The sequence below is a fragment of the Schistocerca serialis genome, chromosome 9 (genome assembly GCF_023864345.2).
Source record: "Schistocerca serialis cubense isolate TAMUIC-IGC-003099 chromosome 9, iqSchSeri2.2, whole genome shotgun sequence".
Classification (NCBI taxonomy): domain Eukaryota; kingdom Metazoa; phylum Arthropoda; class Insecta; order Orthoptera; family Acrididae; genus Schistocerca; species Schistocerca serialis.
Window position 1 is genome coordinate 299,519,686 of NC_064646.1, and position 13,664 is coordinate 299,533,349.

The following is a 13,664-nucleotide window of genomic DNA, read 5'->3' on the forward strand; positions in this document are numbered from 1 at the left end:
GCAAGGACTACGGTCCGTCACTATACTTCGATGCAGTCATTCAGAGTTCGTACGCTTTTACTTTCACAAAGCTAAGTGTCAATTTCCGTTCTTATACTCAATTTAACGTCGCTTCGTATAATTCACAGATCCTATTATCGATTATTCGGCATGTAGTAACTATAGTCACTTGTCTTGCCGTTTAAGCATATCGCACGGAAATGCCAGCTATATCGCACACTGCAGCTACGTAGAGTTATTCAGAGCGCAGAAAACAAGACAAGGGAACTAGCAATAACCACGCATGGTTTATGTAGTATAATTTAGAAATAAAAGTAGCCGCGTTGAACCGTTGTTGATTTCTCTGAGGCGCTACTTTGCTGCGGGCGTTATTGTGATGAGAGATTATACACTACTGGCCATTAAAATTGCTGCACCACGAAGATGTCGTGCTACAGACGTGAAATTTAACCGACAGGAAGAAGATGCTGTGATATGCAAATGATCAGCTTTTCAGAGCATTCACACAAGGTTGGCGTTTCCGGGTTCGATTCCCGGCGGGGTCAGGGATTTTCTCTGCCTCGTGATGACTAGGTGTTGTGTGATGTCCATAAAGTAGTTAGGTTTACGTAGTTCTAAGTTCTAGGGGACTGATGACCATAGATGTTAAGTCCCATAGTGCTCAGAGCCATTTGAACACAAGGTTGGCGCCGGTGGCGACACCTACAACGTGCTGACATGAGGAAAGTTCCCAACCGATTTCTCATACACAAACAGCAGTTGACCGGCGTTGCCAGGTGAAACGTTGTTGTGATACTTCGTGTAAGGAGGAGAAATGCGTACCATCACGTTTACGACTCTGATAAAGGTCGGATTGTAGCCTATCGGATTGCGGTTTATCGTATCGCGACGTTGCTGCTCGCGTTGGTCAAGATCCAATGACTGTTAGCAGAATATGGTATCGGTGGGTTCAGGAGAGTAATACGGAACGCCGTGCTGGATCCCAACGGCCTCGTATCACTAGCAGTCGAGATGACAGGCATCTTATCCTCATGGCTGTAACGGATCATGCAGCCACGTCTCGATCCCTGAGTCAACAGATGGGGACGTTTGCAAGACAACAACCATCTGCACGAACAGTTCGACGACGTTTGCAGCAGCATGGACTATCAGCACGGAGACCGTGACTGCGGTTAACCTTGACGCTGCATCACAGACAGGAGCGACTGCGATGGTGTACTCAACGACGAACCTGGGTGCACGAATGGAAAAACGTCATTTTTTTGGATGAATCCAGGTTCTGTTTACAGCATCGTGATGGTCGCATCCGTGTTTGGCGACATTGCGGTGAACGCACATTGGAAGCGTGTATTCGTCATCGCCATACTGGCGTCTCACTCGGCGTGATGGTATGCGGTGCCATTGGTTACACGTCTCGGCCACCTCTTGTTCGCATTGACGGCACTTTGAACAGTGGACGTTACATTTCAGATGTGTCACGACCTGTGGCTCTACGGTTCATTCAATCCCTGCGAAACCCTACATTTCAGCAGGATAATGCACGACCGCACGTTGCAGGTCCTGTACGGGCCTTTTTGGATACAGAAAATGTTCGACTGCTGCCCTGGCCAGCACATTTTCCAGATCTCTCACCAATTGAAAACGTCTGGTAAATGGTGGCCGAGCAACTGACTCCTCACAATACGCCAGTCACTACTCTTGATGAACTGTGGTATCATGTTGACGCTGCATGGGCAGCTGTACCTGTTCACGCCATCCAAGCTCTGTTTGACTCATGCCCAGGCGTATCAAGGGCTTTATTACGGCCAGAGGTGGTGTTCTGGGTACTGATATCTCAGGATCTATGCACCCAAATTGCGTGAAAATGTAATCATATGTCAGTTCTAGTACAATATATTTGTGCAATGAATATCTGTTTATCATCTGCATTTCTTCTTGGTGTAGCAATTTTAATGGCCAGTACTGTATTTCCGATATTATCGATCACCTCTCCCCTGTATGAGAATAAGCCTTTTAATATTGTTCTCAATTAAAAGAGCGGTTATAACGCGCAAGAGGCTTCTTCCGTTGATTTCAGTCGGTGTTTTACAGTCACTCTCTGCAATGCTCGACGGACCCTGTCCGCCAGTGCATGTGCTCTGCCTAGTCTTGGTTGAGCTGCGATTGTCCATTCGCGCTTCCACTTCACAGTCAGATCACCAACAGTCGAACTGCGCAGCTTTAGAAGAGCTGAAATGTCTATGATGAACTTGTTACTCAGGTGATGTCCAGTGACTAGTCCTCGTTTGAATTTACTGACCTCTTCTGACTGACCCATTCTGCAGTTGCTGCTTCTCTAGTGACAACACAGCACTATCTGCCTCGTGACATCTAATGGACAATTCTGCATTGCATAGGAGTGATTCCTTTGTACACACAGTAATGTCTCTTACCTTATTGTCAGGATCTGTGTAGGCTCGCCTGGGTAGCCTAGAGCGCTAACGCGCCGCTTCCCGGACTCGGGTAGGCGCGCCGGCCCCGAATCGAATCCGCTTGGCGGATTAACGACGAGGGCTGGTGTGCCGGACAGCCTGGATGCGGTTTTTAGGCGGTTTTCCACATATCCCTAGGTGAATACCGGGCTGGTCCCCATGTTCCGCCTCAGTTACAAGGCTCACAGACATCTGAACATGTTCGCACTATTCCATGGATTCCACTCGACGCAGACCGTTGGGGTGCACTAATTCCTTCCCGGGGAGTACAGGGTGGCGGCAGGAAGGGCATCCGGCCACCCCTTAACCGTTAGCATGCCAAATCCGATTAATGGCGGCTGACCCTGCGTAGCTGCGGGATAAGGCTCTAGCGATAGAATTGTCAGGATCTGTGTGGGAGGTATATGGTGGTGGCTGCTGAGCCATCTCAAAGTCGTCCTCGAAAACCGGTGCTCTAAATTTCGCAACAGGATTTCGTGAGAACTAAGTCGTCTTTTCTTTCACAACGACTTCCCAGTAAGTACCTAGAACATTTCTGTTTGGCTTTCATATGGGCTGTACCTCCTGGTTACGACTCTACCATTGCGTCTTCGAAATCGTTCGATGTCTTTTCGTTATGCCTGCTAGGTGAGGTCTCCAAATGCTGGAATAATACTTTGCAATTGGTCAGACTGTCGCCTTGTGTGAAATTTCCGTAGAGATGTACCGCTATTTTCCAGAGTACTTCCAACAAATTTTAATCTCCCATTCGCCTTCCCTAATAACGATTTCACATGCTCACCACATTTCATATCGCTTCATAGTATTACTCACGAATAATTATACAACGTGACGTTTTTAGTTTAGTTTTAGTTATGTCATGTTCCGTAGATCATTTACCCGATTATTTTTTGGATGTGATGTGGAACAAGTCAGATTAAAGGATATATATACACTCATGAATAGTGCTAATATTAATATTACTGAAGTTTTTAGTTCTACACATGCAACTACATTTAGAGGTACAATTTTTTTAACATTTCTGAAACAGGAGCTCGTCCATGGAGTAGAAGGAGATGTTCAACAGAAATGATTTTAAGCTAGATTTAAAACTTGATGTGCTACCTGCCAGACACATTATGTTGTTGGGCAAATGGTCAAAGATTCTTGTTGCTGAATAATGTACTCCTTTTTGAGCAACTGACAGCTTCAGTAACGGATGCGAAAGATCATTTTTCCCTCTAGTGTTGTACGTGTCAATATCACTGTTCATCGCGAGTTGAGATAGATTATTTGTAACGAATTTCGTTAGCGAATATATGTACTCTGATGGTGCAGTTAAAATACTTAACTCTTTGAAAAGGTGCCTGCATGACGTCCTTGGGTGAACATCACTAATTATTCTCACTGCTCTCTTTTGTGCAATCAGTACTTTATGTCTAAGTGGTGAGTTACCCCAGAAAACTATTCCATAAGTCATTACTGAATGGAAATATGCAAAATACGTTAAGAGGCTGATCTGTTTATTACCAAGACTAGCGATTCTACGAAGAGCGAAAGAAGCTGAACTTAGTTGTTTGAGAAGCTCATTAATACGCTTCTTTCAGTTCAAGTTGTCATCAATGTGAGCACCCAAAAATTTGGAGAAATCTACCCTGTTAACTGAACCCTGTTCATAAGCTACATCAATTGTCGGTATGACTCTATTCGGTGTACAGACAGGATATAGTGAGTTTTTTTCAAAATTAGGGGAGAGTCCATTTTCTGAGAACCACTTAATAATCCTTCGGAAGACATCCTTAACAATATCTTCAGCTGCTTTTTCTTGAATGGGATTTATTATAACACTCATGTCATTTGCAAAAAGTGCTAGTTCCGCTTGCTGAACGTTAAGTGGGAGGTCATTCACATGAATAAGGAACAGCAGAGGACCTAAAATTGAACCCTGTGGGACTGCCTTTGTGATAACTCCCCATCCACTAGAATTTACCACCCTACCAACATTATTTGTGCTATTCAGCACAACCTTCTGCTTTCTGTTCATTAAGTATGATTAAGTAAGTGCTCAAGACGTTCACCACATCGTTGCAGGTGAGGCCATTGATGTGTGGCAGGTGATGGCTCGGTACACGGCGCACGTGCTCTGTACGATAGTGCTGGGAGCGGACGCCGGCTCCATGTCGGAGGCCAAATCGCCGATGACAGAGCACGTCATGGGCCTCACACGCAAAGACGTGCTGGCTCAGCTGTCCCTCGCCATCAGTCTCCTGGCTCCACAACTCTTCAAGCTGTTTCCTTTGACGTTCACATCCGAGAGGGAAGAGACCCTCCTCTACTTCTCCAACGTCCAGGTACGAAAGCCTAAAATGTTTTATGTGTAATGAACACAGATATAAATTTGACTGGAATACGCTCTCAAGAATTCTGCAATTATTGGATATTAAGTGTACGCACCAAATGCTTGGCTACGCCTTACGCTGCGTTCACAATGGCACCTACAACGGTCGTCAGATTTCGTCGACAGAAGTCACTCAATAACATGAGACGACAGCTTGGTTACTGTGTGTCCGATCTCATTCGTCAGTTTTTGGCGGCATCGAGCAGGTTAGGTTAAGTTAGAATCTAGTCTATGCATGAAGTAGGTTAGATTTTAACGTTTACGGTGGGATGGATATCAGGACGCCTATGCGCTTGGAGACGTTTGCTATTAAGAAGATGCCGAATGGGTTATATCTGCCTCGAAATGAACGTTTCGAATACTGAACACTCGTCTTCAGTTACTGGAATTACCAGACAAGTTTTACGAAACACCCGTGTACTGCGAAAATATGTAGGTACACTAAGGGTCTGTCCAAAACACGTTATTCAGAGTATGGTTTATTTTGCTACAGTGGCAACTTCGGTGTATAAAGCTTTTGCCATTAAGGATATCGTCATACGACGGTTAATTTACGTGATGAAAGTAGGTGTTTCTATTATACGATGAATGATAAAATTTGTGCGTGAGTTAGCAAACATAATTTAATTAATGAAAAGTAGATTTGCGGTTTCATAGCAGCTCATTTTATTCTAAAAACGATTTATTTTAATGCACTACTGGCAGTAAGTATATTTAGATAGTCAGATTCTAGTGCTGGAAACTTAACTACGCTTTGAACATTTGTCCAGTGGATTTGAGAAAGGACGTAATAAGCCTTCTGGTAGCTCTATTATTTCGGATTCAAGCTAGATTTTAATAAAGAAAATCAACTATATTATAGTGTCTTTTAGGGTACTTGCCCAAAGCATAGCACCAGAATTCGATATCGAATACATAAAAAAATTCGTAGTATTTGGCATGCAAGAGTGAAAATATTAGCTTTTAAATTAGTATTTAGAGGATGGTAAATAACATCTAACACATCACACAAAAACTTTGAAATTGTGCTTTTCAGAACGCAGTATAGGCCTAATCATTGGACGGGCATAATCGCCAGAGGTCAAATGTCAAACTGTCACTTCTAGTTTCACTTGAGCCAGAATTGCATCTTAAATGTGACTACAGGATTTTTTAGCACAGCTCAAATCACACCTCTAGGCAAGCACCAAAAACCTGTTTTGCTGAATTTATTTGAAGTTGTGCAGACATATATCTGTTGACATTCAATGACTGTCATTCAGCATACGTGTGAAAGACAAAAACTGGTCTGGACTAAGGTGCTCTGAACACCTAAAGCACTGTATAGCGGAAAAGCATTCCTGCGCCATAGTCGCAAACCACTTCATGGAACACAATAACCAGCCTACTGGCATAAAAGCAGTAACAATAATCTGTAGACAGCTAATGTCCACCTACACAATCCCACAAGATCCACTGCGGTAACTTTAATCATAAGATACACTATTCTTTTCACTTGAACAAATTATTTTTCGAAGTTATAATCTACACATAAAATTTCTGATAAAAATTTTGCCTACTTGTGGTTTACAATAAACCTGAGAGCTCAGTCCATAGATTCCGAGCTATATCCCGATTACGATATTTTTCATCCTGAAGACGCCACAAACTCCTCCTTTGACTAACTTACCAGTTTCCCACAGTCCATATTTCGTGTCGTGTCAGCAATTATGATCGAAAAAAAAACTGATTTGAGTTTCACTGATTGTCGTCCGAAATCTGTACAGTCGGGCGATGAGATCGGCTACACTGTGACCGCGCACGTAGTGGCGTATTGACTTGAAAAGATCGGCTTTGCAGAATCCATGAATATCGGTGCCACTGTGACCGCGGCCTTACACAGAAGCAAGAGTGCAGGTCGAGGGACGTGAAGTGAAGGCAGTAACTGAGAATGGAGTGAGACATATTGTTGGATGTAAGGTCCGCCAGTTATGCAAAAAACCGTTTTTTCCAAGTTCCTAAACATGTTTCAGCACCTCTGTGCCATCATCAGTGGGTTTCTGTTTTATTTAATCTGTAATACGAACATTTTTGCTAAATAATTACAAAATTACGGGAATATTTAGTTCAATCAACAATTTGCTTCTTTTAGGTAATACCTTTACAGTCAGTTTGCATGGTTTTTCAGGACCACTTGTGTATTATTTATTACAGGTAGCTTGTCTTCTGCAACCAAACGATGTTGATGAGAAATTTTTGTTGGGAGTTAACCTGTCATGTTATGCTATAAATGTAATTTAGTTTGTCGCGATATTTCGTGCCTATATTGTTTTTACTTACTTTTTTGTGTGGTAAGCCCATTTTTCTCATCGTTCCGATGAGGTGTTGTAAAGCACACATAAATATAACACATATTTTCAGAAATATGGTCGTAAAAGCACTTTGCAATTCACCAAAACACACTGTAATCGTGGTTGGTTTGTGTCCCAGCCCAGTCACGACTTTACATGCAACAATTTTAACTGCAAACACAGTAAGCACAAGGAGCTGCAAATCCAAATGAATGAGACATACACACATCAAAAAAGTTTTGCATCACACCGGTTCCCAGAACTGCTGAAGATAGACGTTGAATGTGGATATTGTATCACAAATACAGTTCCTTTGACTGTTCAGAGACGTCACTAAACCCGCCCAAAGATGTGAACAACCATGCATGAGCAGCGCCTATTTGACGGAGGGGGTCCGACAGCCAATCACTTCGTCATTCCACGAGGAAGGAGGTAGACGGCTCTTGTTGTCTGTAGATCAACCATGTCTAGACGGTCAATACCGCGGATCCATCGCGTCCGCATTGTTACTTTGTGCCAGGAACGGCTCTCAACAAGGGAAGTGTTCTGGTGTCACCGAGTGAACCAAAGTATTGTTGTTCGGACATGGAGGAGATACAGAGAGACAGAAACTGTCGATGACATGCCTCACTCAGGCCGCCCAAGGGCTACAACTACAGTGGATGACCGCTACCTACGCATTATGGTTCGGAGGAACCCTGACAGCGACGCCACCATGTTGAATAATGCTTTTCGTGCAGCCACAGGACGTCGTGTTACGACTCAAACTGTGCGCAATAGGCTGCATGACGCGCAACTTCACTCCGACGTCCATGGTGAGGTCCACCTTTGCAACCACGACATCATGCAGCGCGGTACAAATGGGCCCAAAAACATGCAGAATGGACCGCTCAGGTTTGGCATCACGTTCTTTTCAGCGATGAGTGTCGCATATTCCTTCAAACCAGACAATCGTCGGAGACGTGTCTGGAGGCAACCCGGTCAGGCTGAACGCCTTACACACTGTCCAGCGAGTGCAGCAAGTTGGAGGTTCCCTGCTGTTTTGGGGTGGCATTCCGTGGGGCCGACGTACGCCACTGGTGGTCATGGAAGGCGCTGTAACGGCTGTCCGATACGTGAATGCCATCCTCTGACCGATAGTACAACCATATCGGCAGCTTATTGGCGAGGCATTCATCTTCATGGACGACAATTCGCGCCCCCATCGTGCACATCTTGTGAATGACTTCCTTCAGGATAACGACATGCCTCGACTAGAGTGTGTAAGTAGGCTGTTTAGGTATTTATATTGGTAACGTCACGTAGCGCTCTGTATGAAAGTCACTGGCTGTGTTGTGTGCAGTCTGTGGCTGGTTTGCATAGTTGTAATTTGCTATTGTAGTGTTGGGCAGTTGGCTGTTAACAGCGCGTAGCGTTGCGCAGTTGGAGGTGAGCCGCCAGGAGTGGTGAATGTGGGGAGAGAGATGCAGAGTTTTGAGAGCGGATGATCTGGATGTGTGTCCATCAGAGACAGTAAATTTGTAACACTGGATGTCATGAACTGATATATATATATATATATATATATATATATATATATATATATATATATATATATATATATATATAATGACTTTTGAACACTATTAAGGTAAATACATTGTTTGTTCTCCATCAAAATCTTTCATTTGCTTAGTATGGCTATCAGTAGTTAGTGCCTTCAGAAGTTAGAATTTTTATTTAGCTGCCAGTATTGGCGCTCGCTGTTTTGCAGTAGTTCGAGTAACGAAGATTTTTGTGAGGTAAGTGATTCATGAAAGTTATAGGTTATTGTTAGTCAGGGCCATTCTTTTGTAGGGATTGTTGAAATTCAGATTGCGTTGCGCTAAAAATATTGTGTGTCAGTTTAAGCACAGTCATTTATAATTTTTCTAAGGGGACGTTTCAAGTGGTCAGCACGTTCTACTGACATGAACACTATCGAACATGCCTGGGATAGATTGAAAAGGGCTGTTCATGGACGACGTGACTCACCAACCCCTCTGAGGGATCTACGCCGAATCGCCGTTGAGGGGTGAGACAATCTGGCCCAACAGTGCCTTGATGAACTTGTGCATAGTGTGCCTCGACGAATACAGGCATGCATCAATGCAAGAAGACGCGCTATTGGGTATTAGAGGTATCGGTGTGTACAGCAATCTGGACAACCACCTCTGAAGGTGTCGATGTAGGGTGGTACAACATGTAATGTGTGGTTTTCATGAGCAATAAAAAGGGGGAAATGATGTTTATGTTGATCTCTATTCCAATTTTCTGTACAGGTTCCGCAACTCTCTGAACTGAGGTGACGCAAAACTTTTTTTGATGTGTGTACTTTACTATCACCTGTTCATATTGTTTTGTCGCAAAATGAAGGCAACCTTGCTGAATTTCCTATTGTTGCTTTAATTTTGGGTATTAGTGGAGCTGCAAAATTATACGATTGTACTGTAAGTAGTTTGGTAGGTGTGACGCCATAAACTTCGTGATGGAGAAGCGGGAACTACCCAGACTACACTCATCCAGTGTTTCATACTGAGAACACTCAGCGACTTCCAACAGACTTCAGGGGTAATTTCAAACCCTTCCTAAACTTTTTCTTTCTTACATGTTTAACGTCAAATACTTAACAAATTAAATACACTCCTGGAAATGGAAAAAAGAACACATTGACACCGGTGTGTCAGACCCACCATACTTGCTCCGGACACTGCGAGAGGGCTGTACAAGCAATGATCACACGCACGGCACAGCGGACACACCAGGAACCGCGGTGTTGGCCGTCGAATGGCGCTAGCTGCGCAGCATTTGTGCACCGCCGCCGTCAGTGTCAGCCAGTTTGCCGTGGCATACGGAGCTTCATCGCAGTCTTTAACACTGGTAGCATGCCGCGACAGCGTGGACGTGAACCGTATGTGCAGTTGACGGACTTTGAGCGAGGGCGTATAGTGGGCATGCGGGAGGCCGGGTGGACGTACCGCCGAATTGCTCAGCACGTGGGGCGTTAGGTCTCCACAGTACATCGATGTTGTCGCCAGTGGTCGGCGGAAGGTGCACGTGCCCGTCGACCTGGGACCGGACCGCAGCGACGCACGGATGCACGCCAAGACCGTAGGATCCTACGCAGTGCCGTAGGGGACCGCACCGCCACTTCCCAGCAAATTAGGGACACTGTTGCTCCTGGGGTATCGGCGAGGACCATTCGCAACCGTCTCCATGAAGCTGGGCTACGGTCCCGCACACCGTTCGGCCGTCTTCCGCTCACGCCCCAACATCGTGCAGCCCGCCTCCAGTGGTGTCGCGACAGGCGTGAATGGAGGGACGAATGGAGACGTGTCGTCTTCAGCGATGAGAGTCGCTTCTGCCTTGGTGCCAATGATGGTCGTATGCGTGTTTGGCGCCGTGCAGGTGAGCGCCACAATCAGGACTGCATACGACCGAGGCACACAGGGCCAACACCCGGCATCATGGTGTGGGGAGCGATCTCCTACACTGGCCGTACACCACTGGTGATCGTCGAGGGGACACTGAATAGTGCACGGTACATCCAAACCGTCATCGAACCCATCGTTCTACCATTCCTCGACCGGCAAGGGAACTTGCTGTTCCAACAGGACAATGCACGTCCGCATGTATCCCGTGCCACCCAACGTGCTCTAGAAGGTGTAAGTCAACTACCCTGGCCAGCAAGATCTCCGGATCTGTCCCCCATTGAGCATGTTTGGGACTGGATGAAGCGTCGTCTCACGCGGTCTGCATGTCCAGCACGAACGCTGGTCCAACTGAGGCGCCAGGTGGAAATGGCATGGCAAGCCGTTCCACAGGACTACATCCAGCATCTCTACGATCGTCTCCATGGGAGAATAGCAGCCTGCATTGCTGCGAAAGGTGGATATACACTGTACTAGTGCCGACATTGTGCATGCTCTGTTGCCTGTGTCTATGTGCCTGTGGTTCTGTCAGTGTGATCATGTGATGTATCTGACCCCAGGAATGTGTCAATAAAGTTTCCCCTTCCTGGGACAATGAATTCACGGTGTTCTTATTTCAATTTCCAGGAGTGTAATTTGTGGTGTTATCAGACGTTGAAGCCGTTTTATAAATCGGTCTGATTCTTTGAAGAATCAGGGGTTTCCTGGTTGTGACATATATGAATATGATATTAACCGTATTTTACCGCCAGCACATGTTACTTTTTGCAAATAACTCCAAGCAATTCTGCTGGACCTACCAACAACAGCGACTGCGATTTAAGTGAACTAGGTCACTGGTGACCGGCCTTTTCCGGAACGTGTTCGTGTTTACTCGTTCGCAGTTTCTTTTTTTATCTGTTTACTGCTCAGGTTCAATTTGGAAATGGAATTTAAGTTGTAAGATAATAAAAAATTATAATTCAACAATGAATTTTTAATTCTATCAGAAACGGCAAAAGAACTGTAAGATTAGTTGAAGCGATCGGGTAGTGTCTTGAAAAGGGGTTATTAAATTATCATCAACAAAATCAAATCAAAAGTGTTTGTACGTCTTCTTTTTTTAAAAAAATGTTTGTTTTCCTCACGTATTTAAGTTTTGTGGTGATTTTTATACCTGAAGTGCTCCTTCAGACTGCACGATGTAAAATGACACTTACTTCTTGCAGATGATGAACGAGCGGAGGCAGAAAGGAATAGTCCGTGCGGACATGGTGGACACACTGATGCAGCTGCGGACATCAGCAAATAAGAAACAATCGAAAAGCGGTGCGAACAGGAAGTCGTCAGCCGGTACAAATCATATGGGTATGGTCCTACTCTGTCACCATTCCTCAGTTCTAGACTTGCCTGACCTTCACATCAGAACCACACTACTGTATTTCTATGCTCCTCCATTCATTAATCGTGTGCTTTCTATTATCTGGTAGGAGCCAATGCAATAAAAACAAAAGAAAAAATAAATAGCAGCAGCGCTTATAAACTAATCTTTTACTCTGTATTAACTGTTAGTTGTCAGCTACTGTACAATGTATTACTCTACATTTCATTAATCGTATTCCATGGACCCCACGGAGGGTGGTCCCTGGGATGAGGAGAGAAGTCAAGGATGTATCGTATATTTAATTTAATTAAAGTGCAATAGTATAAACTTACTATACGGAACTGTACGGTATTGTACATTAACATAGAACGCTAAATGTAAGACACCTGCGAAGATACTCTTCAATGGAATAGAAGGAGATGTCCAACAAAAAGTTCAGTCTTAAATTCCACTAAATTATCTACATGACATTTAATGTGCTCTGGTAGGTTACTGAGTAGTTGTGTATCCACATTTCTGGCTCATTTCTGAACTAATGTTAAGTCCTTGAAGTCATTGTAGAGTATACTTTTGGTCCTAGTATTACATTCACGTTTTTCACTATTTTTTGTGAAAAGAGAAGTATTGGTAGGGACAAAGGTCATTAAAAATATTTATATTGTGAAGTAGTTATTTCAAGAAGTGTCTGCAGGATGTTCTTGAATGAACATCAGATATAATTCTTATAATATGCTTCAATTTTCTGTAAATACTGTTCTTGTAACTTGAATTACAGCGGAAAATGATCTGATAACTTGTTAATGAATAGAAGTATGCAGAATAAACTAGTTTCTTCATTCTTAAATCACCTCTAGCGGTAATCAAGCAAAGCATTTCATTAATTTTAAGTAGTGGGTCTTTTAATTGAGTTTGTGATATTTATGTAGTCCCAAAACCTAACTTTTTTACTTCTTGAATTGAATTATTTGAGAAACTTTTATAGCTTGTTGACATTTTCGAAAGAATAGACACCACTCGAAAATAACTAAATAGGGACGGACGGTCATTATGAGCAATTCAGTGCGTATGTACTCTCTCTCCTGAGCTCTTGCGGGAATGCAGCGACAGCCGGCCGCTGTGGCCGAGCGGTTCTAGGCGCTTCAGTCCGGAACCGCGCTGCTGCTACGGTCGCAGGTTCGAATCCTACCTCGGGCATGGATGTGTGTGATGTCCTTAGGTTTGTTAGGTTTAAGTACTTCTGAGTTCTAGGGGACTGATGACCTCAGATGTTAAGTCCCATTGTGCTTAAAGCCATTTGAATGCAGCGACATGCGGCGAGCAACGAGTGTGGTAGAAAGGGGTCGGTACGGTAATTAGTGTCCTACAAGATGGGAATCTGGGTCATACAGAGAGCGTGCTAGGATAGTCAAAGCGTGCTAGGATAGTCAAAGTCGTTTTTAAGTCTTGTCTGCGTCTCACTTGTTGTGATACTTGCGAGAGGCTGCCCTTTATGTCTGATTCACCGACCGTCATGGCGTTTTCCTATAGCCAAGCCACGATTAAATCAACTTTTCCTTGACATCATCAACGACCAGAAACAGATGAAGTAGAATGGTTTATTAGGTACGATACGCCTCTCCTGCCGCAAGATCTTCTCGGGATGTATTTATCTATCCTTCGTGCCACCCTGGTTTT

At 44.2% G+C, this 13,664-nt stretch overlaps 1 protein-coding gene across 1 annotated transcript in view; it reads left to right on the top strand.

Moving 5' to 3' along the window:
* The window catches only part of LOC126418984 (cytochrome P450 6k1-like), a 140,631-nt gene that overhangs the window by 97,188 nt on the left and 29,779 nt on the right, over positions 1-13,664 (top strand). The window contains exons 5-6 of the mRNA XM_050086032.1: positions 4,542-4,801; positions 11,836-11,974. Coding sequence (XP_049941989.1) covers positions 4,542-4,801; positions 11,836-11,974 — 399 coding nt within the window. The remainder of the gene's footprint in view (positions 1-4,541; positions 4,802-11,835; positions 11,975-13,664) is intronic.